This window comes from Dipodomys merriami, unplaced genomic scaffold (genome assembly GCF_024711535.1).
Source record: "Dipodomys merriami isolate MVZ:Mamm:240054 unplaced genomic scaffold, mDipMer1.0.p SCAF_120, whole genome shotgun sequence".
In the NCBI taxonomy this organism is placed as follows: domain Eukaryota; kingdom Metazoa; phylum Chordata; class Mammalia; order Rodentia; family Heteromyidae; genus Dipodomys; species Dipodomys merriami.
The window spans coordinates 3615510-3642429 of NW_027202494.1; the positions used below are offsets into that span (position 1 = coordinate 3615510).

Here is a 26920-nt window from a genome sequence, read left to right on the forward strand (position 1 = left end):
AGCTCTTCAGCTCAAGGCTAGCGCTCTACCACTTGAGCCACAGCGCCACTTCCAGCTTTTTTCTTTTTGCTTATGTGGTGCTGAGGAATCGAACCCAGGGCCTCAAGCATGCAAGGCAATCGCTCTACCACTGAGCCACCTTCCCAGCCCTGTTGTAGTTTTTCTTACTGTCGAACCTTTATCTTTCATTTGTTCATTGATCATTTCATGTTTGTTTTTCTCCGCATACTTATTTTTGACATTTTTTTTTTTTTGTCGGTTGTGGGCTTGAACTCTGGGCCTGGGCGCTGTCCCTTAGCTCTTCAGCTCAAGGCGAGCGCTCTACCACTTGAGCTACAGCGCCACTTCCTTATTTTTGACATTTAAAGAAAATTTTGTAAAGGTGATATACAGAAGGGTGACAGTTATGTGTTCATGTGTTGCTTGCCAAGCCCAGGATTCATCTCAGCATTTAACTATCTTTTAGTTAGGTTGCAAACTTGTTCTCATATGTTTTCAAATCTTGATTATGCCACTGCTTGATGTCTAGAAATTCAAAATATTTATTGAATAAAAGCTTTTAACTTTCCCCATAGACTTAGGAATCACATCTCTCTCAGGCACATACATCTGTGCATTTATTAATTTTTACATTTAATTCTTGACTTAAACCAGACTCATATTTGTTGATGGTATGAAGTAGAAATTCCATAAGGTTTTCTTTAGTTAATTAGCTATCGAAACCAACTTCACTGGATCTAGAATCTAAAATGATGTTTTTATGATGTATAAATTCTAGCATGTATATATATATATGTATGTATATACACATAGCACATAGTATGTGTGTGTGTGTGTATATATATATATATATATATATATATATTTGCACATTGTGCTTACATAGGTGTGTTCTTGAGCTTGTATGCAATTCCATTTTTGGGCTTCCGCATTACTCTAATGTAAATGGTAGTGTGAGAGCTAAATGCCATTTTTTCTTTTTTTGGTTGTTAAGTTTTTTTGGGGGGGGACATTTCTGATTCTTACTGATTTAAAGTAATTTTTTCAAGTTTTTAAAAAATCCAAGTGGAATTTTGATTGAAATTGTGTGAAGTTTAAAGTTAATGTTGTGAAAATCAACATGTGAGTGTCTCCAGTTGGGGTAACCATCATTTAAAGATGTATCTATCACTACTTCATGGATTTCTTCATTTAATCCTGCACAGCTTTTTTTGAAGATCTTACACCAAATTTTGTTGATAACAACGGATAGAAACAACCTGTCAAAAATAAAACTGACATTCCTTAGAAATCAAGAAAGCATAGATTGTAGTATTTCTTTTATTGTACATTAGGATAGGTTTGCAAAAGAGAAGTTGTAATCTTGAATGTCATTTGTATACATTTCTTTTTAAAAATTATATTTGTATAGTTGAAATGGGGGGGGTTACAGTTATGTGAATCAGGTATAATAAGTACAATTCTTCCTCAACCATGTCTCCCCTTCTGTGGCGCGGTTCCATTCTTTCCCTCCTGTCTCCACCCATAAGGTATCTATCCAGTTCATTTCCACACAATGTCTGGTGACTATCATATCCTCATTCCACCTTTTATGTGCTCTCCCTTTTCTTTCTTTTATTTTTTTGTGCCAGTTCTGGGGAATTGAATTCAGGGCTTGGACACTGTCCCGAAGCTTTTTTGCTTAATAAGGCTAGTACTCTACTGCTTGAACCGCAACTCTACTTCTGGCTTTTTTGGTAGTTAATTGGAGATAAAAGTCTCATTTACTTTTCTGCTTGGGCTGGCCCTGAACCACAATCCTCAGTTCTCAGCCTCCTGATGAGGTAGGATTACGGGCATGAGCCACCAGTGCCTGGCTTCCCACTTCTTGTTACATTTATTTCCAGGCATTTTGTATTTCTGTCGTGCCTTAAATAGTATTCTTTCTGATTATATTTTCTAACTGCTTATTGCTGTTGGCTCTTTATTTGGTAATCAAGTGTGTTTTTTTAAAAAATTTCCTATTCATTCTAAGATCTTTCACTTTATTCTCTTGGGATGCTGAAGTATATGATTATGTATGCAAGTAATAGTGTTTAGATTCTCTCAGATAAGTGACTTTATCTTTTTGTTTTCTGACTTAGAGATTCTAAGACAACATTAAGAATAATGGCCTGAGTTTTTCCTGGTGAAATTTTAGGCCCTGCAGAGTTGTGGGGTGAACTTCTGCATGAGGCCTTTCCAAATGCTTTCCAATTCTCTGGTGTATTCCTCTGTCTGGCTGATTCTGATTCCACTGTCCACTGTGCAGAACTTGGAGATAGGGAACTGGAGTGTAGGACTGTCAGGCCATACTGGGGAACATGCGGCAAGTGCCATCTCCTAGCTACCTTGGCGATTTACTGGACAGGCCCTTCTGAAGGCTGCACCAAGGTCATCGACAGGGGCATTGCACCAAGATCCATGTCCCTGCCCAGTCCATCTGCCTTTTCCTGAGCTGCTCTCTCTTCTGTAATCACTCCTGGTCCAACCTCCCCACCTCCCACCCTCCACAGCCAGGGACCCCCCTGACAGACGATAGAACTGTGGCCTTTCATCCTGAGTCTGGACGTGGCTCAGCCTTGCTGGCTTCTCTGCATGTTTACAGTTACTAGACACAGGGCCTCTGTGGGTGGAGGTCGCACACAGGTGGGAGGAGGTAAGGGCAAGGCGGGGCCTTGGTGCCTGTTCGGGGCAGAACTCTGTGACTCAGTGACTCACTCTGCTTCCACCTCCCACCCCAGGCGCTGAGCTGGCATTTGTTCCAGGGCATGTGTGGGTGGTGGTGTGGCTGGCAGGAAGTGAGGCGGAGGGAGGGGGCGAGGCTAGCACCACCTGGAAGGTGGTACTGGGGCTGTCCTGAGCCTCTGGTTCTGAGCAGTTCTGATGAGCTACCCTGCTGGAGTTTGATCTAGGTCTTTGTCCTGTGGGGCCCTCTCTGTCTCTCTTCCTTGCCATGCTCCTTTGCTCTGGCAGCCCTCTAGTCTTTGTCTTGACAGTTGTGACAAAGTGAACATAGAACTTACCATCTCAACAACTTGTCCCCACCGTCCATCCAAAGCTCCTCGGCTTGCAAGACTAGGACAGTCCCTGCTAAGCACAGTCTCCCCCCGTCCTCAGCCTCTGGCAGCGGCTGCCCTGCTCTCTCTCTGGCTTTGACAGTTGTAGGTATTTTATGTCAGTGGAGTTGTGCAGGATTTTTGTGATCAGTTCATTTCACTCAGTGTAAAATCCTCATGTTCATTCCCGTGTCACCATTTCTTGTCTTTTCAATTCCAAATGACATTGCATTTCCCCCCCCCCACCTCCCATTTTTATTTATTGACTCATCCATTGATAGCAAAACTGGGCAGATTCTTCTTTTTGGTTATTGTGAATACTCTTTCACTCTTGTATAGCAATTATCAATACAGGGAGCAAGATTCCTCCTACTTGTACTTCCTGTGAGGCTGGGATGACAGGTACATGCCACAGTGCCCAGCTTTCTTTTGGTTGAGATGAGGTCTCACACACTGTTTGCATAGGGTGGCCTCAAACTGTGACCCTTCCAGTGTCTACGCCCATGTAACTAGGTAATAGGAATGAGTCACCATGCCCCAACAGCCAGCACTTTCTCTCTAGATTTTCACAAGTATTTAAAATTTGCTACTACTATTTTTGAGATGTGGAAACAGGCTTGGAGAAATTAAATAATTTGTCTTCCGTTTCTGTGTCAGTAAACAGCTTTCTTGATTTGTGATCCACATGCCTGTAATTCATGCACTTAAAAGTATACAAATCCAGTAAACTTGGTGCATATACTTGCCATTTCAGCACTTTGGAGGCTAAGGAAGGAAGAGGAAGCGTTTAAAGCTGGCCTGGGGTACATAGTCAGAACACACACACACACACACACACACACAGTCAGAACACACACACACACACACACACACACACACACACACACACACACACACACACACACACACACACACACACGCTAGGTGTGGTACCTCATGACTGTAATCCCGTCTATGTAGGAGGCTGAACTTGGGAGGAATTGTGATTCAAAGTCAATCCAAGCAAAAGTTCATGAGATCCTAGTTCAGCAGAAAAAGCTGGATGTGGTATAATAGCATGCATGCCTATCATCTTAGCTATCAAAGATACATACATAGGGGATTATGATACAGTATATCCTGGATTAAAAAATAAAAAGACCCTGTTTCCAAAATAACTACAGTAAAAAGGACTGGAGGCATGGCTCAAGTGGTAGAGCATCTGTCTAGCAAGCATAAAGTCTTGAGTTCAAACTCTAATACTGCCATCTCCGCCCCCCCCCAATATGCAGCTATTACCACAGACAATCGTAGAACATTTTTATCATTCAAAAAGGCACTCTTGTACCTTTTAGCCTCTACCTCTCTATTCTTGCAACCCCCCCTCCTTCAGTCCCAGCACTAGGCAGCCCCCCCCCTCAATCCCTCCTCCAGTCCCAGCACTAGGCAGCCCTCATTCTTTCACTGGCTGTCGCTGTAGAGTTGCCTGTCCTGCACTGTCCCCCAGATGGAGTCATCTGCCCTGTGCAGTTTTTGGGGCTGGCTGCTTTCATGTGACATCCGGTTTCTTGGCTTATCCAGACTCTACCATGTGTCGCAGGTTGTTTCTTTTTCGGGCTGAGAGCCGCTTTCTGAACCCAACACAGGGGCCCGATGTTCCGCCACAGTGCCATCTTGCCGCCCTCATTTCACGAATGGAGTGAGCGGTGCCCCTCTGTTCCTCACTGCCGTGTGGTTCTCAATGAGGACTCAAGTCAGTGACACACCACTAACCCAGACACAAGTGCATCCCTGTGGACTGTCGAATGGGCTGCACATGAGGCTCGTGCGGGCCTCGCTTATCTGTTTTTATCTGAGGTCATGGTTGTAAGTCCAGATTTGTCGAGAAATGCAAACAGACAGGTGGGAAAAGGTTGATGAAGGGTCCTGAATTCTAAACGCACTGATGGTGCCAGCAGAACAGACGAGCAAGTGAGCATTCCATAAGACAGGGCTTTCATCCAGGGCCCCCGGGCCGGGCGTCAGCAGTAACAGCTCTAGGTCCCAGGTCGCAGGGTTGTTGGACTTGGCCATAAGGGGTAGGTGGCCCTCGGTGCAGAGGCCGAGTGGACGTAGGTGTGGAGTGGTGACTGACACTCAGGCTGTGATGGAGAAAGGAGAGTAAGGTAAGTCCAGCGGGCCCCAGCCTTGGTGACAGGTCTCAGTCTGTGTGCTCCCTTCCTCCGAGTCCTGTCCCGCCAGCACTGCCTGTTCTGGATGGCTGGCAGAGGTGAAGAGTGTCTCGGCTAAAAGAGCCACCCGCATGTTCGGGGTGATGGTCCAGCTTTGCAGGGAGTGCATGCTCTGGTCACAGGAGGCAGGGCACTTCAGGGACCGGCATGGGGAGCGCAGTGCTCAGGGGTTGCTGGGAACCCCTGAATGGAGGCCTGTCCCTCATATTCTTGTGGCCCAGGAGGACTGCTGCCTGTCAGTGGTTGGATGATGGTGGCTGGAGGCGCCGTCATGACCTCCTTGGTTTAAGTTGAAGAGAGAGTCACATCAAATTGCACAATTGGGAAACTAGCGCTCCAGGGAAAGGTGTGTGTGTGTGTGGCAAGGATCCAGGCTACACCTCTTTTGCCCAGAATGCAAGCAGGTAAGTCTGCTCTTCCTCCCCCAACCCCTAGTCCATCACCGGAGCTTTTGCAACAGTCCTGGAGAATGGAGCGCAAGCTCAGGCCTTGGATTGCCAAAGAGTCAGCCTCCCTAGGGGCGGGGCTGTGCCCCATCCACCCTCCTGAACCTACTTCCCTCTTCTGCCTTTCTGTACCGTGGCTGTCCTCTGGGCCTGTGCGAATTTGGTTTCTGGATCTTGCTTCACCCCATCAGTCCCAGCGCTCAGCATGCTCTTCCCTCTGTGGCTCACCTTTATTCCAGTTCTGTGCTTCTTACACCCTACGGGACAGGCACTAACCCTACTCCTTGTTGCCTTGGCTACCGTAGCTCCATCTTGAACCTCAAACCTCTCTTCATCCCATCCCGATGTACACATTGGTCAAACAAAGTCTTCATGGAGCTCTTCAAACATTGAGCTTTTCAACAGGATGTTCTGGTAGAGCCCGCTAGAAAATTCAGTGCTAGGACTGTCCATCCGGGCACCTAAAAGAACTGAAGGGGTTGGTACTACCTCCTTCACTGATGATGGCTTTTTTATGTGTTGGCTGTTGTATCTGCCACCTTTATTCCTGGTAAAAAGCCAATGGTGCTGTGAGCCCTAGCATGTCCGCCACCTGGACAGACGTAGCCCCCTAGAGCAATCACTGCAGAGCTGTGAGAAGAGGGTTGGGGAGAACGACTTAGAATTTGGAAGACTCAGCCCGTCCGCTGAGTGGGGCTTCTGGAGGAAGGCTGCCCTGCAGAACAGCTGCTGGAGTCACTGCCATAGGTCGAGAGAAAAGTCATCCGAGGTGCCCAGGATTGGAGAGGGAGCTGCTAAGATTCCCAAAGACTGTGAGGCTGCTTTGCTTTGTCGTCAGAGAATCCTGAGGGTGAATTTCCTCCCATGCTGGGAGCTACTTTACCAGAGCTTCCTGGCAGCCCTGGGGAAAAGTGCCTCCAAAGGACTCGTTCCTCCTGTGCAGGTGGCATTTCTGTTTTCTTTCTTTTTTGATACTTTGAATTTGATTAGTCACAATCCTACTTGCTTTTCCTTCTTGAAATATGGTTTTCTTTAGCTTTGTATTTCAATAGTAATTGTTTTGAGGTCTTTTTCTACTAAGTTCAACAGCTAGACCACCTCAAAGATAGTTTCTGTTTACTTTTTGGGGGGGGGTAAGTTTTTTTATTTTTTTGAGACAGGATCTTAGTAAATAGCTGTCTTCAAACTTGCAATCCTCTTGTTCCAGTCTCCTCAGGGATTGGATTACAGGCATGCCTCACCATTCCTGCTTTCTGTTACCTACTTATCCAGTGCATTCATTGTAAGTTTGCCTTTCCTTTCAAGTCTCATATGTTTTGTTCATAGCCGGACATTTTAGGTAATACAGTGTAGCGTATTTGGATAGTGATTCTCTCCCTCCATCTCTATCCAGAGCTTGCCATTTCTGTTTGGTCATTTATTTATTTATTTTTGATGACTATGCTGAGCCAGTTCTATGAAGTCTTATTTGCCCTGCATTGTAAAGCTCCTTAGGTCCTTCCTTGCTCAGCTTTTTAATTTTGTCTTTTAGTTCGGCTTTCCAGGACTCTCCGAATCAACATAAGGTTTTTGTTTTTGTTCTTGATACTGGTCCTGAGGCTTGAACCCAGGCCCTGGATGCTGTCTCTGAGTTTTTCTGGCTCAAGGCTAGCATCCTACCAATGAGCCACAGAGCCACTTCTGGTTTTTTCTGAGTAGTTTATTGGAGATGAGAGTCTCACAGATTTTCCTGCCTGGGCTGGTTTTGAGATGCGATATTCAGATCTCAGCCTCCAGAATAGTTAGGATTACAGGCATGAGCCACTGATACCTGTCCCAACATAAGGTTCTTCCTCGTGAATGATGCACTTAACATCTCTTTAGCTGGTTAGATCTCTACCATTGGACTTGGTGTGCCTTGGAGCATGGTTTATTACTGAGTATCTGGTGGTGCTAATGAAGCCCCATCTTTTGTTGGTGGCTAGTGGTGGGGTGGCGGTGGGGGTCGTGATTCAAATGTGAAATCATGATGCTGTGATTTCCACATCTGGCTCGAGTGAGTGCGTCCTAGTGGGTGCAGCCTGTATTTATAGGTTTCCCTTGGAACTGCTCAGCCACCGAGGGCTCCTTTGTTTTCAACAGTGTCTTCAAGCCCCATCTTCTCTGTGCCCCATCCCAAATACAGTCAGTTCCCAGAGGCATTGCTTTCTGCTTGCCAGACCTTAGGGCCTTTTTGCATTTGGGTAGAACCTAGATTCCACTACACAGAGAGGACAGAGCTCACATCTTCTGGAGTGGCCTCTCTGTCTTGTTTCGGGGGCCTTGGGAGACAGGATGGTAGCTCCTCTGAGCCTGACCCTCTTTGAAATGCCCATCCCACATGCCATATGGGTTGGGGAGGTGGCTAAAGCCCCAGCCTTCTGTACCCCAGTCTGGCCAGCCGTAGAGCCTGGGTTCTACCGCGGGAGCTGAGTTGTGGCCGGGACTCTGTGGCGCAGGGAGCTGTGTGGGAGGAGATGAGAGCCCCTCCCTGTAGAGTGGAGCCAGCCAGGAGGAAGGAGAAGTCCACAATCCTTGTCGGCATCTCCTGTAGTTGCATGCTGTGAAGAGCTGGGCAGGAGCGTGAGGACAAGCCATGGCGGTGACACAGCTCTCCGCACCTACTGCTGACATTGACTAGATAGCACTTAACAAATGCCTCTCACTTTACTGTCTTCTCTGAGGACAATTTTCAGAGACTGTAAATGCTTTTCCTCCCTTCCCTTCCCTTCCCTTCCCTTCCCTTCCCTTCCCTTCCCTTCCCTTCCCTTCCCTTCCCTTCCCTTCCCTTCCCTTCCCTTCCCTTCGCTTCCCTTCCCTTCCCTTCCCTTCCCTTCCCTTCCCTTCCCTTCCCCTCCCCTTTCTCCCTTCCTCCCTTCCTCCCTCCCTCTCTCCCTCTTTTTTGTTGTTGTTCAGGAGAGCATCCTCTTCTTTTTTTTTTTTTATCATGAAAATACCGTACAGAGGGGTTAGTTACATGAGCAAGGTAATGAGTACATTTCTTATCAAGCATTGTTGCCTCCTCCTTTGTTTCCCCTTCCCATCCCTTCCCATTTCCCCCCTGGCAGGGCGCCGCCCCCCCCCCCCCCCCCATGCTCTCTCAAAGAGAGCATCCTCTTCTGAATCCCTCAAGCAGCCAGCCATTCCAGAAGTCCAACCTTTCCTTCTTATGAATCATTCTTTCAACTTACACAGACTTTCATCTTAGAATCGTTTTAGGTTTAGTGACAGAGATAGCACAGAGCATTTCCTGTGCTCTCCCTTCAGTTTTCCCTGTTAGCACCTTGCTGAACTGTGACGCATTTGGCATCACTAAGGATCCATCATCGTCATCAGCACTGTTATTATTACTGTTAGCCGCTAAACTCCACACTTCATTTTAACGTCATTGGGCTTTTCTCTGACATCCTTTTTCAGTTCCAAGATTTTTGGGGTTCGAGGAATTTCAGGTTGGCCAGAGAAAACGATGACCATGAGGTGTGGCTACACTCACAGGCTGGGTGACTGGTAGGCATGCTCAGGAGACACAGCACGTGGAAAGGGCACACAGAAAGTGCAGCATGCGTCGCGAGCCGGGGCGGAAGGGCGGGCCGTCCAGGGACTGAGAGATGGCAGAAGCCTGTGTGTGTGTAGAGGATGCCACCCCACAGCCCAGTGGGGAGTCTCTGGTTCCCAGAGCTCCAAACATAGCAGCAGCTCACTGGGGAACTCCATTAATGACAGTGTTTATCTTGTCGACGACTATGGGATGTTGGGTGAAGTTTCACAGGGAGCACAAAGCAAGCAGGTGGTGAATGGTCACTGCTCTCTTGGGCTCTGTTGAACATGGAATGTATAAAATTGTGTATTTAGTGCCGTGGGGCTTCAAAACCTAGCACAAAGAAATAGCCCAGGGACCAATATTCAGAAAACATGTCTGGCTTGTTGCTAGAACCCCAGCTTCTCTGCAGAGCAGTGTGCTCCATTTCATGTTGCATGCCCTCCTGGGTCTATGGTAAATTGTTCATTTCTGATATGCTTGACAGCTTCAAGGAATATTGGGCAGATATTTTGTAGACTATTGCTCATTCTTTTTAGTGATATTTATCTCATGGCTTGATTGGGCTAGATTGGACTAGATTGGGCTATGGGTCTTAGAGAGAGAGGTTGGAGGACATGCCTCTTTTTTTTTTTTTTGGCCAGTCCTGGGGCTTGAACTCAGGGCCTGGGCACTGTCCTTGAGCTTCTTCTGCTCAAGGCTAGCACTTCACCACTTGAGTCACAGTGTCACTTCCAGCCTTTTCTGAGTAGTTTATTGGAGATGAGAGGGTCGTGGACTTAACTACTGGGACTGGCTTAAAATGGCTGTTTTCACTGGATCCTATCAAGGGAACTTGCTGTCCGCATGGCTTAAGGCTAATGGTGGAGACTGCCTGGCCTAGGCTGTGTTTTGCCCTGGGAGGTTTTCTCCTCCCCGCTCTTCTGTAGTTCACTAAGCACAAACCATGCTGAAGTGCAGAGAGCTTAAGCTCTACCTTCTGGAGGAGGGGGGCATAGCTATATAAATACTTTGGAACACTTTTGTTTGGAAGATTAGTCTCTTCTCCCTCACATAGGTAATTATGTATATGGTTAAGCTGATGGGACAGTTACCTTAATTTAGGTTATAAACTAGTGGCACACTACTTAGTTTTTACTCTCTATACTCTTCCAGCTTTGGCCACTGGGAACTCTTTCAGGTTGGCTTTTAAGGCTCACTCACATCATTTTGGGTTGATTGTGCTACTTCTAAGATGTTCCAGACTCATTTTGTATGTCTACCAGTCACTGGTGAACATACACCTTTTTCTTTCTCTTTTCTTTTCTTTTCTTGTGTTGGTCATGGAGCTTGAACTTAGGGCCTGGGTGTTATCCCTGAGCTCTTTGGCTCAAGGGTAGCACTCTACCACTTTGAACCACAGTGCCACTCCCAGTTGTCTGGGGGTTCATTGGAGGTAAGACTCTCAGATGTTCCTGCCTGGTCTGGCTTTGAACTGGGACCCTCAGATCTCAGCTTCCTGAATAGCTAGTATTACAGGCATGAGCCACCAGTACCCGGCTCAAGCAGCCACTTTTCTGAAGAGCCACTGCTTCTTTTTAAAGAGGAGAATGGGGAGAACCTAAATCTGAACTCAGCTCATCATTAACACTCCCCACCCCCTCTCTCTCACACACACATCTTTCCTTTTAGCATAAGCTAAAGACCAGTTGCAATTCAATAGAGGAAAATGTCTCAGCTGGTGTTCCATTCAGTAAATATAGATTCAGTGCCAGCCTCAGTACCCACATCATGTTTTCAGTTACTTAAAACTTACTCTAATGAGAATTTCAGCTTTTGAAACATAGTAGTTAGAAATCCATTCATAATTTAATGTTATTTTGGTAAGGTGTTATAGTTAAAATTGGAGCATATCGTACAGCTGTTTGTTTTATTAAAATCAATCTCTATTTTACAAACTCCTTTTCACTGATGGTTTAAAAGCAAATACTTTTAGTTGGGAGAAAAACATATGGACGAATATTGGTTTGAATCACTAAATGCTGATCAAATAATTTCTCAGTGTTTATGTGCAATGTTTCAAACATCCATACAAACAGAGAGAATCTTACGTTGCCTTCTGATGAACACATCACCCTCCTTCAGCAGGTGGAACTCCTAGCTAATCTTCTTTCATCTAAACCACATATATATATATATATATATATATATATATATATATATATATATATATATATATTTCTGGATTAGTAAAATCATTTCTGAATTTGAACTGGATGTCTCTGCTTTTTGGTGACTCAAACATACATAATGGGAAGAACTCAAATTTATCCTAAGCAACATTAACAGTTGCTTAAGAGCAACAGTCCTCTTAAGAGCAAGTCAGTGTCTATTTGAAAAGAGGAAAGATACACCAAGGATATTTGTAACAAATGGGGGGATTCAAAAAAATGGGACTCTATCCATTGGTACCATGGAATTCAGATTCCGCCCTTCTTGAAGAGCAGGGTACATGCTTGTCACTAAAGCATGTCCCTCCTACTGGGCTTTCAGGAGCAAAATATGCCAGGTATTTTTCAATTCAGGGTGGGTTAAACTTCTCACAGTGTTACTTACACATCTTGCCAGAATTTCTTGTGGATCTCTGGTTTTTGGCCTATAGATGAGGCTGCAGGGTCTAAGGGTAGTTCTTAGACATAGAAATGAGCACTTGAAATGTGTACAGTGGGGTCTGCAAGCTGTAGGCTGGGCTTCGGCGGCCCAGCCAGCCAATAAAGGTTTCCTGAGTACCTCCTGGAGATCAGGTACTGTGCAGGGGGCACGGTGCAGTGAAGGGGACAGACAGAAACCCTGGTGCATGGGCTTGTAGTCAAGAGTGAAAATGGACGGTGATCACGAACCATGTAAGTGTTCATATTTTGTGATAAGTGTTACAAAGGGATGGAATTGGTAAGACAGAGCATGTGTGTACATGTGCAGACAGGTGTATGACAGTAAAAAATGCCCAGCCACAGGGAGTATTGCTTACAAAGTCTCTACTGTGGGAAAGAGCTGACCATGACGTATGAAGTGTAGAAGGCAGCTGGACTGGAGCAGGTCTAGGGACAAACAGGTCCAGACTGTGAAGTGGGAATATGCCAACGGGTGTGGTGACAGGGTCTTTTTTCCAGGCTCTATAGGTTGCATTGTTTGGAGGTAAGGTGGAAGCAGGAAGACTAAGCACTACTGCCATTGAGGTCTAGCGGAGGGATTTTGTGACTTGGTGATACAGAGAAGTGGGTTGATTTGAAATCTTTTTTATTTTATTTTATTTTATTTTATTTTATTTTATTTGAGAACATACTGTACAGAGGGGCTACAATTACATGGGCAGGATAATGCATACATTTCTTACCAAGCATTGCAGCCTCCTCCTTTGTTTACCCTTCACCTCCCTTCCCCGCCTCCCCCCTCCCCCCACCCAATTATACCCCCCTCCCCCCCCACACCGACATTGTAAAGCTGGTTTTGACATGAGGTCAGATAATGTGATGTTAGGAAAATGAACCCTTAAATATGTATTTTAATGTTTTCGTTTCTTTCATGCATGTGTTTCTAACGCATTTATAAGATTATCTCTTTGTTGCTTTGTATGTCCCTCCCCCACAGTGTAACCCCCGCTTTCACTATATTTGATGTCAGTATAACATGTGGAGGAGATGGGGACAAACAAGTCGTTTAAGGATTCAGGTGGACCTGTTGCAACAATGAGAAGTACAAAATGTCATGAAATCTTATTCATAGACTTAGGGGTGTGGCTTTCGATGTTTTTGTTTTTGTTTTTGACTGGGACCAATGGAAAGGAAGACATTGATTTGCTGGTAGAGTGATAAAATGTAAGATGCGTGCATTTTGAGATGTGTGGGAAATAGAAATAGTAGACTCTGCCGGATGGTGCACCTGCATGGAAGGGGGGGGTTGCCAGCAGCGCGGCCTGGCAAAGGACGCTGGTGCTTGTGTTTCACTCTCAGAACAAGGAAGGACTTGGGCAGTCAGCACTACCTCCTCGAACAATCACGATACGAAAGACCCCGTTGGGTCACAGTGTTCCTGCTCAGACTTGCTTGGGTCCTGGGAGAGAGCTCAGGCTTGTGAGTTCTGTAATGACTGTGAATCTGGACTCAACCTATTCACCACGTGGCTTCTGGAAACCCCCTTCATTGTTCTGAGACTCAGTTTTCTCTCCTGTCAGATGGCCACTGGGGCAGGTGTGGCCACCCAGCACTGTTGTGAAGACGAAATGAGTAACTACTACCTGGAACTGCATGGCTTTGTGCCCAGTACACAACCCTCAGGCAGTCAGTAGTGGCAGTGGTCTTGGTGCCCTTTTGCCCCTGGTGTCTTAGCTCCATTGCTGTTTATTGAACTGCTTGCCATTTGAGCCAGGTACAGAGGACCCTAGAAAGAGGCTTCTTAACTTGCTAGGAAGAGGCATTTTCCTGGAGTCTCAGAAGAAAGGCATCCCTTGTGCTCAGGGTCTCTTCAGGATGAGCACAACGTTTTCTGCCTGTAGTCACTGCCCTGTAATGATCCGATGTGGGTTCTCTTGGCTTATTTTAGTCTGTGCTCTTATTTAGGATGTTACTCCACTTGTGTCTCTAAAGAAAGCCTCTCAGCAACCACACATGCTCAGTTTCTGAAGCGGCTGGGCACTCAGTTTATTTTTAAACCAGCAATGTTACAAGTGGTAGCCAGGCTTTCAGACGGACCCACTGAGGTCTTCAGTCTCTAGTGCTAAGGATGGAGGTAATGATGAGTGTAGATGAAAGTTGCAGCTAGCTGTAGCCTGCTCCTCCCGTGGATGCACGGGAAATATCAGGACATCTTTCCCCAGCAGGAACATCTCTTTCCAAAGGCTGCTATGAAAGAATGGATGTGATAGACACAGGAGCAATACCCTCAGCTTTCTAAAGAGGTATCAGTAGCCAGTGACCATCTTTGTTCTTACAGAAGATGTTGTGTTTATGGGCAGAGCTTTTTCCTTGTGAGATCAGCTGGAAGAGAGGGGCCAGGTTTGTGTAAGGCATCTCTGGGTGGGGATTGATTTTGCTCTGCCTGATTATCAGGCCCGAGGTGAGCACCGGTCATAGTCGCAGCAAATCTAGTGCCCAGTTTTCTTGCCTTCTTGCTTTATTGGTGTTCTGGCATTTGGAGTTCAGGTGTTGCTTGGTGTTTTCCAGGATCTTCCATGGATTCCAGGCATATCCAAAGAGCTGTTTGCTTTGAGAGGAACTGGGAGAGGGCTCCAGGGGCGTGGAGACTGTACCTCCTGGTCTGGCTGCCCTCCAGCCTCAGGATGAGGTTCCTTCTCTTCCCGTCCTGGAGTTCACTTGCCCTTTTCTGTCTCAGCTCTGTTTGCTCCATCATTAGAGGCTGGTAACCTTGTAAGGTCAAAGCATGGGTGAGGAGCCACAGTTAGGGAATATCAAGGCTTTTTAAACCTTTTCCTCATTTGGGTATACAGGTGCTGAATAGGGATGGGGAGAAGCAGAAGGTTATGGAGCAGACCCAGGCAGTGTCTCTTCCCTTTCCTTCCCCCATTGATTCTGTTGCTTCTCTGTTTCCTCTGCATGGACAGACAGTGAGAAAGGTGCTTCTTGGCCCCAGAACTGCACGGACTAGAGCTTGGTGGGGACAGCCTTCTTGTGTCCTGTTGCTGTGTCTGGGTCCATAGGAGTGGTGGCAACACATAGGGGTTCAGAATTGAGATCCAAGGTGGCCTGGATTTCCCCCAGGTAGCCCAGGATACAGACACCCACCTACCTGTTGGGATTGTTGAGTTGCTGGTCAGTCTCCACATTGGAAGAAGGAACTGCCCACAGAACTGCAGTTATAAACTCAGTTCAGAGCTTCTCAAGTCTCAGGGCATGGAGAAAATGAAGACTTGCTTGAAAGGAGGCTCCATTCCTGCAGCTGATGCAGGACATTAAGATGGCGAAGATCACGGTTATCCTGGTGTGGGTCAACTATGCTGAGAACAGTCTTTTCACACAGCAACCATGAGCCACTCCTGTTCCTGGTCCCATTGATTAAGGCAGAAACAGATTTCAAGAAATTGGAAGGCTTGCTCAAGGCCCCGCTCGTAACCTCTTCCATAGCCTGGGGAAAAATCCCAGAAATGTGCAGTTTCATGGGCACCTATAGAGATTCCCAGACTGCAGTTCGAGAAACATTGCCTTGAACTCTTGAGTGTACAATGTGCAGACCGTGCCGTATTGCATCTCTAGAGCTGAGCCTGGGCCAGGTTTGGAACATGTGCTTAATAGGTAGTTGCTGAAGGAATGATGGAGTATTGTTCTCTGCAGAGTTGAGGCCCTTGGGCATCTCAGGAGCCCTTGCCCAGTTCTGTGGGTGCATTAAGTCTTAAGCCTAGAACACATGGTATAGTTCTGACATCTCTGGTCTTGTCGTCAAGAACAACTCCGTCTGACTTTCTGGTTCTGGGCCCAGGATTACCACATTGTTCTGTGGCCACAAGTTCTTGCCTTCTTCGTTGTCTTATTATTTGTCCACAACACAGTCCCTACGCCTGCTTGCTCCAGTTGGTGACTAAGGTTCTTTTTCTAACAAAGGAGTGGCTGCTGGGCCCTTCATACCTAGGCAGGCTTTCCTGATGCTGCATTGTATCCCATGGTTCTAGTTTCTTCCCACCAAGACCCATATATGTGTTGGCTATCACTTGCCTTTTAGTCCAGAGTGTCAGGTTATACTTGTCAGACTGGCCTTCCTGCTCCTTCCTCTATATTCTTTCCCTTCTGTGGCTAGTTCTAGCTCCTAAGCCTGACCACTGTCCCAGTCTGCCTTGTCTTGGGACACTTAGTCAGCACTGCTCTGACATGGTCAGGTGATACAAGCAGTGGATAGGAATGGGTTTGACTCCTGGCCCTTAGGCAAGTACTTTAATTCTCTGAGCCTTGGTTTTGACATCTGTAAAAACAGGTATAATATCCTAGCCTCTCCTTCTGTTGGTTGAGTGAAGAGATAAGCATAAGGAGGCAAAACTTTGATAAGAATTAAGAGGTTTGTGCACGAGAGATGTTTCATGTCATGGCGACCGTGGCAGGCGATAATTTGGCATCTTTAAGATTAAAGCCATGATTTCATTGGCAGACTACCTTGACAATGAATATTCTACAGTGACATTTTAACTTACTCCTTCAATTTTTTGCCAACAGAAAACAAAACGCATCCAATTACTCCCTGTGAGGCCAGGAGTAGCAGAGTAAGCATGGGTTTGGAGGTTGTCTTGGTTTATTTTTCCTGGCTTCGCCGTGTGAATCTTACCTAGTTCCCTGGGTCTCAGTTGCTGTATCTATAAAGTGGGTGATAACCTCCTCTGGGTTTGGGTGATTTAGTAACTGTGCCCACACATGCCAGACAACACATAGATGTTGACCACAGCTCATCACACTCTTGGCCTTTCAAAGGGAGAAACTGATTAGAACCAGACCTGCTCAATGCTCCCTTTATTGCTTCCACAAATCATGTGGGAAACTTGTTCTAAGACCTGTGCCCTATGTTGTATGTGAGGGAATTTTTAGTATAGAGTGGACCTACTCTGCCTGGATGGACTGTGCCTTGCACACTTGTAATTATTTGTTTACTTCCCGTATGTCTTTACCACATCTGGCTATCTTCTCCAAAGGCAGGTGCCTTTTAACTATCCACTTCCCCATTCTATGTGCCTAGCAAGTCTCAAGAATGCTTGCTATCTTCTATACAGTAGCACCAAACAAAGTATCTGGCTCAGTCTCCGGTTTGACACAGGGATTTTTCTGTTTGTGCCACATAAAGACATAAAGAAGCCTCCTCGGATGCTGCCTTGTGGAATGGCTCAGGTTCCTTCTGTCCTCATTGACATTCTTCCCCTGAGGTGATGGATATGTTTAGTGTGGTATTTGGATTGCCTTACTCCACTGCCACAAGTAAATCTAGCCCTACTGATGTCTTTGTAAGAAGGAGCTCATCAAAACAGTGAGTGGGGGGGAGAGAACTGGTGATGCTCAGTATCATCATAGAATGCACAAGGCAATTCAGTACTTAGGGTAGTAGTTCATAGAGGTAAAACTGGTGAGATTAAAGTTAGACAGTGAGTGTTTCATAGCCACCATATTCTATGATACTCTGTCTCTAGCCATTGATCTTCCATCTGTTTGGTCACCCATTTATCCACTCATCTGTCTAACCATCTACTCATCCATCCATCTATTCATCTAGTCCTCTGTCTATCAACACATCTATCCACCCACCTACCTATCCATCCATTCACCACCCACCCACCCACCCACCCATCCATCCATCCATCCATCCATTTATCCATTCACTCAGTCTCCTACCCACCCATCCATCTAGTCATCCATTTACTCATCCATTCATCTGCCGTCTATCCACCTACTGATCCATCCACTCATCTATCCATCCATCATACAGTTATCTATCCAACCACTTACCTATCTATCCACTCATTCATCTATCCATCCGTCCAGTTATTACCAAACCACTCATCCATCTATCCACACAGCATCTATCCATCTACCCATCTATCCATCCACTTATCTTTTTTACCCATGAGTCCATCCATCTATCCACCTAGTCCTCTATCCATCTATCCACTCATTTGTCTACCCACTAATCCATCCATCTAGTTATCCACTCACTCATCTATCTACCCAGTCTATCCATCCACCCACTCATCCATCCACCCACACAGTCATCTATCCATCTACCCACTCTTCTGTCTATCCACTCACTCATCCACCCACCCACCCAAGCATCCATCCATGCATCCAGTTATCTGTCTACCCATTTTATCTATCATCTACTCATCCATCCACTCATTCATCTATCCAGTCATCCATCCATCCCATCATCTATCTATATACTCATCCATTTATGTAGTTACCCATCCACTCAGTCATCCAGTATATCAGAAGGTGTGGCAGTACTGGCATTGGTATAAGTAAAACTAGATAATACCCTGCTCTTGTAACTAGTGGGTGAGACTCATCCATCAGATAGTCCCATTAAGCTATCTGTAATTATGATGCAATAAGTGCTTTGAATGAAAAGGCATTTGTGAGGAAATCGTAGCTACAGAGGAGGCTCTTTTTTGTTGAAGTGCTATTTGAGCTGAGATGAGGAGGAGCTAACAGATACTGACTGAGTGGTTTCTGTGTGCTGGGCCCTGTTCTGATGATTTCACCTGCTTTATGTTTGTCAGCTCTTCATCCTTAGAAGAGGAAGAAGCAGCTGACATCATGAAGCAGGAATAATTTAATCCCCTCTCATGAGGAATGGAGCCAGAGCTATAGACCTCTACCCAAGGGCACCACAAGTCAGTGGCAGAGCTGGATTTTGAGCTCAAGATGTCTGGTATAGAATCCACTTTTTCCATCCAAGGGGTAGGTAAGAGCTAGTTAGAGGAAGAGAGATGAGGAATGAATGTCTCCCAGAGCACCTGGGCTTCTAAAGAGGGTTGAGAAAGAGGAGGAAGTGGCAGGGTGAGAGGATGGATGCCCAAACTGTGAAGGACCTTAAAGGCTAAGTTAAGATTTTAAAGTTTCTTTTGTGAGCAAAAGGGAGCCACTGAAGAGTTTTAATAGATTTTTAGTGGCAGTGTGAGAATGGAGAAAGGGAGGCCAGAGAGGGCAGGATTGCCGTTTGGAGGCCGTGGAAGAGGCCAGTGTCTAGGCCAGTGGCAATAGAGCACAATAAATGTCCTTAAATGTCTAGAAGGCAATTCAGGAGGTGGGATTGTAGGTCTTGGATATGGGCGGTGAGCATTAGAAGTCTCAGATCTCTGTCAAAATAACTACTTCCCCAGTTGGATGGCTGAATTGGGGTGTTGGGTAGTGGCAGTCATCCAAAGCTTTCAGTCACTGCTAATTGTGGTGAGTTCTTAACTTGGGGCTCATCAGGATTCCTGTATCCTCTTTTGTACTCTGTGGTCCTTCTTTCTTCACAGTCTGAGCCAGACATGTTTCTTCGCTCTTCACCCTCTGATCTCTGCAGGCTTAGTTTCATAGACACATGGCTTGGACTGAAGCCCTGGTTATGTTTGTGCACCCCAGGCACCACAAGGCAGTTACACTTGGTAGATTTCATCTCAGTTGCTCCCCCAGGTAAGTAAGACTCATCTTCTCATTTCCACGGACTTAACTGCTCCTTTGGGGTCTATGGATGCTTCAACTTGGTGATTCTGTCTCTGGATGAGTGGCTTCCCAGCTCTTGGCATGGCTACCTCCTGCTTGCCAGAATGGATTGGAACACCACATTGATTCTGTTCTATGAAATCTGCATAAAAAACTACAAAGCTTGATGCTTCCATTTGATCTGTGAAAATGGAATTTTTTATCCAGATGTAATGATGGCTTATTTGGGTGCTAATGGATTTCACTGCGAAGCCCTAGGTGAGCCTTAGGAGTTAGCTGGGTTGACTATGGAATGAAGTGGTATTTCTGCTCAGGGTTTGCAGGTTGGCATCGTTGTAAAAGTGTGCTGGGGTTCGACAGACTGGACCTGTTGCAAAAGCAGAAAGAGTAGGATAGATGATTTATTTCATTGAAATGGCCAGAACTTGTGGCAAATCGGAGGAAGTCTAATCTAATACATGAGATACAGGAACTGGTGTTGGTCACAAGCCAGGTGTGCAGCAACCTCTTGATCTATTTTTATTATTAAGCTAGCATTCTTTAGAACAACAGGCATGTTGTTATTCTTTTAAACCTTCAGCCTTCAGTGCAGCCATTCCAGAACTTGTCCATTTTGGAGAGAAAAAGGAGGCCTGGCCAGGGAAAAGGAATCTGCTGAGGTTTATACAGCAAGTAGCTTGAGTCAAACCCCAGGGCTGTCAGGAGGTTTTGCCTTCCCACTCTGATATCTAGAGGACAAGAAACCTTTTCATCTTGGGAAAAGCCAGCTCTTTTATTGGCTTGAGATGTTGATAAGAGCAGGACTTCCTCTGAATCATTCCAGTAGACCCATCTTTGCCCTTTCCCAGGTGTGCATGCGTCTGTGCCCGCCTACCTCCTGCCCCAGTGTGAGCTGTCACTGTCTTCTGACACAGTGCTTCATGATCTGAGCTTTGCATTTATCACAGCTCCACTGATAGGTTCCCCCTGCCCTCCCATGGGAACATCCACTTCCTGTTGGCCATTGGCTTTGTCCAGAAGGTTGTCTTCCTGTTGGCGTCACTTTGAGACCAGCGCTCTCACCTAGTTTGCCTCCCATTACCACTGTCAGAGTGCTGGCATTGTCCAGTTTGCCAGTCATTTAACCACACCTTGACTTTCCGAGGCTTGTGGTGTGTTGAGTCCTGTGTATTTGCCTGTTGCAGAGAGGAATTGTTTCCGTATTTACAGCAAGCAGCTTTAGAGACAGACTGAAGATAACCAGCTGCGGTGCAGGATTCAGATATGCACTGTAACAAAAATAGGTATTCATGAAACTAAAATTTGAAATTACTTCCTTCACATCTCAAAATGAATAGTGTGCTGGGCATGTGATACGTGGTGCAAAACTATTTCTGATTTTTAGCAAAACCAAAAATTAGCATATTCAAAATTCTTCTTTGGTGACTTGGCTCTTTACAGAATTTAGAACACCACAGTTATGAATGTGTGTGTGTGTGTGTGTGTGTGTGTGTGTGTGTGTGTGTGTGTGTGTGTGTGAAATGCAGGCACATGTACCTATGGGACGTGGTTGAGATGGTTAGAGCTTTCTGCCTTTACCTGTTGTTTCTAGTGGACAAATCATCCACAAGCAAATGCAAAAGCTCAATTATTCCCTAATATATCAATCATGTTGGAACAAATTTGTGTTTTCAAAACAAGTTAATGGTGGGTACTGACTGTACTTTTCTGTTTTTATTTCCTCTTGTTTGATTGGTGCCTTACACTTCTGTTCAACTTGCAGTTAGGAGCTATGTTGCTAGAAGTATGTTTTTATCTTTATATTTAAAACAGGAATGTGGATAGGTAATTGCCTCATTTTGCTTTATAATAAGCATTTTTTTGTATTTTAAAATATTTTCATAAGAATTGCATCTACATTATTTTATAATATTCCTTCACTGCCAGATTCCTGCATGCTCTGTCTTCATACTTTGGAACTGAGAACAAAACAAATTGAACCACAAAATGAGCTTGTAATACTTTTCACTTATAAGTTATAAAAACTCTATGCCTTTTTTTATTTGCTTATTCATCTTAAAGGGAAATCTGACTACCAGGTAATATTTATTGATTGCTTGTTGGGTATCTTTGTACCCAACAAGGCTCTGGGCAGTGGTGAGTGTCATGTTGAGTTTTCCCTTTGATGAAGATACTGAGTCTTGTCCTTATAATGGGATGATGTTGGTACCTTTACAAGGGAGTGGTAGGGCTGTAGCAAAATAAAGGAGATGGCCGCTCCAGTGCCTGTTGGACACGTGTAAAGCTTCTTTCTTTCTTTCTATCCTAATCCTTATTCTTCCCATTAGCTGAATATTTTCTACATCCTACGCCTCCATGGGGTGGAAGGGAGTGAAGAGCACCATCTTTACCCCAGCCCTGAGAATTTGATCCTCTGGGCTCTTCTGTTGGTATAAAAGCATCCTGTCTTGCTTTCTGGATAACCACACGGTGATCTAGTGTTAAGAGAATTGAAGGCTCTCATTGAAATTTGCCCAGTAAATATTGATGAAATATTCTTCTCATTTATGACAGCCCTTCAAAGTGCCAGCCCTTGACCTGTGAAGGGTCCAGGTAAGCTGAGCCCCAGAGCTCTCTGGGGCTGTCTCTGCTTGCTGGATCTAGCCATTTATTTGCAAACAGAAACTTTTCTTGTAAACACCAAGTCTGATAAAAATTAGGAAGAGGTCATGCCTTCAGCATTGGGTCTGCGCACTCAGAATGACTCCATCTCCTGTCTTGATACAATTAGGATGTCTGGAGTTGGGGTGAGCCAACTGGAAGAGGCCTCATCTTCTGGGCCATTTGAGGCTGCTACCTTGCTTTGGGCATCTAGAGTCATATATCTACAATGTTCATTTCAGCACCAGTCACAACAGCAGGCAGAACCTCTGTGGCTATCTCCAGTCTGGCTGAATGGAGTTAGAATGGGGATTTGCTCTGCCTGTCCCCTGGTCCAGTATGACTTCCTGCCATGCCTCCATCAAATCACAGGACCTCCCAGAACCCAGATGAAATCCCTGCTATACTTCATGCAGGGAGACAAGCTGGTAAATGTGCTTTGTCTGGGACTCTTGGCCAGGTCGTCCAGGAGCCAGATCTTCTAACACCTGCCTTTGACTCCCAAGTGGTGGCTTGTAGAACAGGAAGACTGCCTCTCCAGTCCCGTTTCTCCTTCATTGCTCCTTTCTTCCTTTTGTCATTCTGGGTGCCCCCTCACCTCACCTCATTCTCACTATTTTCCTTACAACACAGTGCATTTTCCGTACTCTTGCTCATTACTTATGTGTAGAAGGAGGGATGTTCCCCTCTGGGGTTGCTTCTAGCATCTAGGTGGCTAATTCATTGTTGGTGAATTGTTACCAGGTTCAGTGGTGAATTCTTTCTAAGTGCCATCTCATTTGATCCTGCAATATGCAAAGCCATGGTCATTATTCCTTCTCCAGATGGGAGAACTGGGGCTCAGAGAGACCCAGATGGATGATTATAGTCCTGTTTGTCTCACTAGAGTAGAGTCTAGATCCAGGTTCAGGTTGTCTCGTTTCTAAGCTGCACTCGCTAACACCAGCCTTGAGTAGGGGTAGATCTAGCCTTGCTTTCTTGGTTTGGAGCTCTTGATCTTTTGTGAGAGTAATTCTTTTGATGTTCTTGGGGGAGTTGATAGACTTGCAGCCAAGAGGAAAGTGTTGGACATACTTGGTTTTGCAGGATTTTTGATAGACTTGATGTAGGCTCTTCAACAGTGGTTTGAGTTTATATCTTTTCCCAAGGGAAAGATACAGAGTGGAGAAGACTGACTCTCCTCACTGGATGCCAAGTTTTGTGAGAACTTAGACCATGTCTGTAGTATAAGATCATATCCCTGTAATGCCCCCACAGGATTGAGCATACAGTAGATGCTCAGTATGCTCGACTTTCCCATGATACCTCTGCATCTACCACAGTCCCTAGCATGTGATATGCACTGTTTGTTGAATGAGTAAATGAATGAATGAGTCTTGTCTTTTGTGTTCTGCAACAGCAGCTGTGGCTGCCTAGAGTGGGAAGTTGAAAATAATAATTGTAAAATGTATTGTAAATTCTGTAAATTCCATGCTGAGTGTTTGGGGGCAACATGGGCTGGTGGTGGGCGGATGTTATATTGACTAGTAACCTCGTCCTGGGTGAGAAAAAGGTGAGGAGGAAAAGAAGGGGGTTGGAGAGTATCTGGAAGACAATTAACTCTAATCCTATTCCCTGGAGATACCATTCCTGTTAGCATGCTGGCCTCTGTGTGTGTGTGTGTGTGTGTGTGTGTGTGTGTGTGTGTGTGTGTGTGTGTGTGTGTGTGTGTGTGTGTGTGTGTGTGTGTGTGTGTGTGTGTGTGTGTGTGTGTGTGTGTGTGTGTTCATTTGTTCTACGTAGTAAATACAATTTTACAAATAAAGTCTTCAATTTTTCCTAGGGTGTGCATATTTAATGTGATTGAAATACAAATTCAATAATACAATTTCAATGGTAATATCATAGATACACCTTGATTCAACTTGGTTGCTTAAGACAAGAGCAGGTGATCATCCCTCAGGATTCTGCAGGGGCCTGGGTGGTTCCTCAGTTTGTTTGGTCTGGTCTTACCCTTGCAGCTAGGATGGAAGACCAAGTGGCCCTAGCCAAGTTCCTAGCATGAGATGCTGGTAGCTGGCTGTGGTGTTTCTTATCCTCTCAACTTCCAATGTGCTAGGCTGGTATGTGGTCAGGACAGCAAACCCAGGAGATGGGAGCAGAAGCCACGGGGCCGCTTAAGGCCCGGTCTTTGAAGTTGCAGAGTCACTTCTGTATTCTGTTGCTTAAAGCAAGTCACAGGGGCAGCCTGGATCCTGCGATTGCGAAATACAGTCCACCCCTGATGGCAGGAGAGATGAGGAGGAATTGGTAGGGGGTTGTGGACACTCATGATTCATTGGCGCTGTGGATTCCCTGAGAAAATGGGAAACACAGTTTTTTTTATTTAGTATTTCAGCACTTTCCCGCATTATTAAAACCTGTTTGTTGATCTAATACTTGGAGCATGCATATTTCATTTTAGCCTGTTGGTGAACAATGTCGCATTTAATCTATTTCCATGGAAACCTACAGTAAACATGCACGGTGCTTTGCCAGTTTTTTTTTTTTTTTTTGAAGAGATATTACTCCCTTACTGAGTTAGAGACATGTTAAGGCCCTTGCTACTTAGTGTGAAAATCTACCACAGAAAGTTGATCACTACGAAACAGTGAGTCAGGAGTGCCTTTCCCATCCCTTGCCAGCGCTCCACACTGCTGATTTTCAAAACACCTTTAAATGGGCAAAATCAGAACCTTATTAGTGAATTTATATTCACATTCCTCGTCATAGTTGTGATAAAGTGTTCTCTATATTAGATAACCATTTGTGTGTTTCATTTGTAAACAGCTTAATCATTTATGTATTTATCTCTAATGGTATTACTGAGATCTTCATATCTTTTTTCCTTTTTAATTTACACTGTTAGAGTATTTTAAAAAGCAGATTATTTTTCCTTTTAAGCTTTTGCTTGGTTGTTAAGTCATTTGAGGAGGGGAGAATTAAGCTGTCTTTCCTAAATGGTAGAGAACCAGTTCCTGTTGGTTAAAATCACCGCAGAAGTTGTATGTGTATGTTGGAGGTTACACATATATCTTGGTTCTTTCTAAAGTTTTATGCACTGATTTTAACATCCATTTGTAGGTCATTTCTGTAGCAGTTATTACCACAGTAATCTAATAATGAGTTGTCTGTTTCTCATTATTATTAACAATTTTCTGAACTTCAAATGGTTGTAGGAGGGGGTTAGAGTTGTTTTTTGTTTTTGTTTTTTGTTTGTTTGCTTTTTTTCCCCCTCCGGTCATGGGGCCTGAACTCTGGGCCTGGGTGCCGTCCCTCAGCTCTTCAGCTCAAGGCGAGCGCTCTACCACTTGAGCCACAGCGCTTTTTCTGCTTATGTGGTGCTGAGGAATCGAACCCAGGGCCTCATGCGTGTGAGGCAAGCACTCTACCACTGAGCCACTTCCCAGCCCCACGGGGGTCAGAGTTTAACATGCCCATCTGCGTTTCCTTTGCTCCTGGATGTCTCACCTTCCGTCTTTCTCTCCCATCCCACCTTCTCATTTCCCTCTCCTTTTATCCCAAATGTACATTTCGTATTCCGGCTGTATGCGTCCCTTCTTTTCTTTTCCATCCTTCTACTCCCCCTTACCTGCCCTCCCCACCACATTTTCTGTAATTTTTTCCCCTTTATTATTTGAGATTATTCTGAAAGGAATATGGGTCTCTTCTTTCCCTTTGCTTATTTCTCCCAGGGTCAACAAACTTGATCTGTAATGGGATAATAAATCCCTTTGATTCTGCAGGCAATAGAGATTTTGTCACACTCTACCCTGGAAGTTGAGGATAGATATTGCATAAAGGAAAAGGATGGTCTTGGGTAGATTCTATTAAAACTGTTTCCAAACATAGGCATCGGGCCGACGTCAGCCCCTAATTTGCCAAGCACTGATGAATTCGTTCATTAATTTTATGTTACATAGACCCCTGGGTATTTATTTATTTTGAGGCTTCAGTGCAGCACTGTCATTGTTTTGTTATTGAAATGATCCCAGCTTTGACCCCTGGCAGCTCCTTCGTCTGGCTCCTGTGCCATCCGTATCCTCTCACTGTGGGTTTGTTCATTTGTTTTCTTAGGAGATGTTTTACTTGTTAGCACTGCAAGACCATTTGGCTTCATCTCGTGGATGAGCTATATCCTGTCAGTTCTAAAATCCAATACTTCTCTAGGGATTCTTGTTCCTTTCATTGGAGAATGGTGTTTAGAAACCAAGTTCTACATGTGAGGTGTGTTCATTGCTACTGAGGGAGGCATTCTTTTTGTGGTCTTCTCAGAGGACAGGTGGAGGAGATACTGGTGTGTACACTAACCGATGGTTTATATAGCTGTACTTCTGTATTTATAGGTATGTGTCTGTGCATGCATGGTTAAAATCAGCCAGTTCATACCACTTCTGTGACTCAAATCTTATCCTGGCATTCATTCTAGTCTTCCCTTTAGTTTCTTTACAACTTCTTCATCTTCTTTGAGATCCTGACTCCTCTTGCCAACAATTGGCTTATTGGCTCAAACAATCTATATGTAAGGTCATGTCTTTATTTTTCATACCTCTGTGAAGAACTAATTTACCAACTATAGTGCAGTATTTTTACATAGTTTTATTTATCTGTGGCCTCTGTTGTATCCACTTTAAACATATTTTTTTCCCTTAAGTAAGAGAATGCCTTTTCCCCCATCGCTTCCCTCGGATTGTGTCCACCTTGGTGATACAGTAAAAGTCAGTTGTCACTGGCAGCATCCCATCCTGGGGGTCCCCAGCATCCTGCCTGATATTTTAAAAAATGCATACAGAGAAGGTTAAGT

General features: G+C 45.0%; 1 protein-coding gene across 2 annotated transcripts in view; it reads left to right on the plus strand.

Annotated features, from left to right (window-relative positions):
* Cdyl2 (chromodomain Y like 2) overlaps positions 1-26920 on the plus strand; it is a 104264-nt gene that overhangs the window by 22090 nt on the left and 55254 nt on the right. Inside the window, exon 1 of one of the 2 annotated variants that reach the window (XM_070016964.1) lies at positions 18638-18708. The exons of the other annotated variant lie outside the window; for it this stretch is intronic. Coding sequence (XP_069873065.1) covers positions 18673-18708 — 36 coding nt within the window. The 5' untranslated portion in view covers positions 18638-18672. Of the gene's footprint in view, positions 1-18637; positions 18709-26920 lie in introns of those variants that run through there. 2 annotated transcript variants of the gene reach the window in all.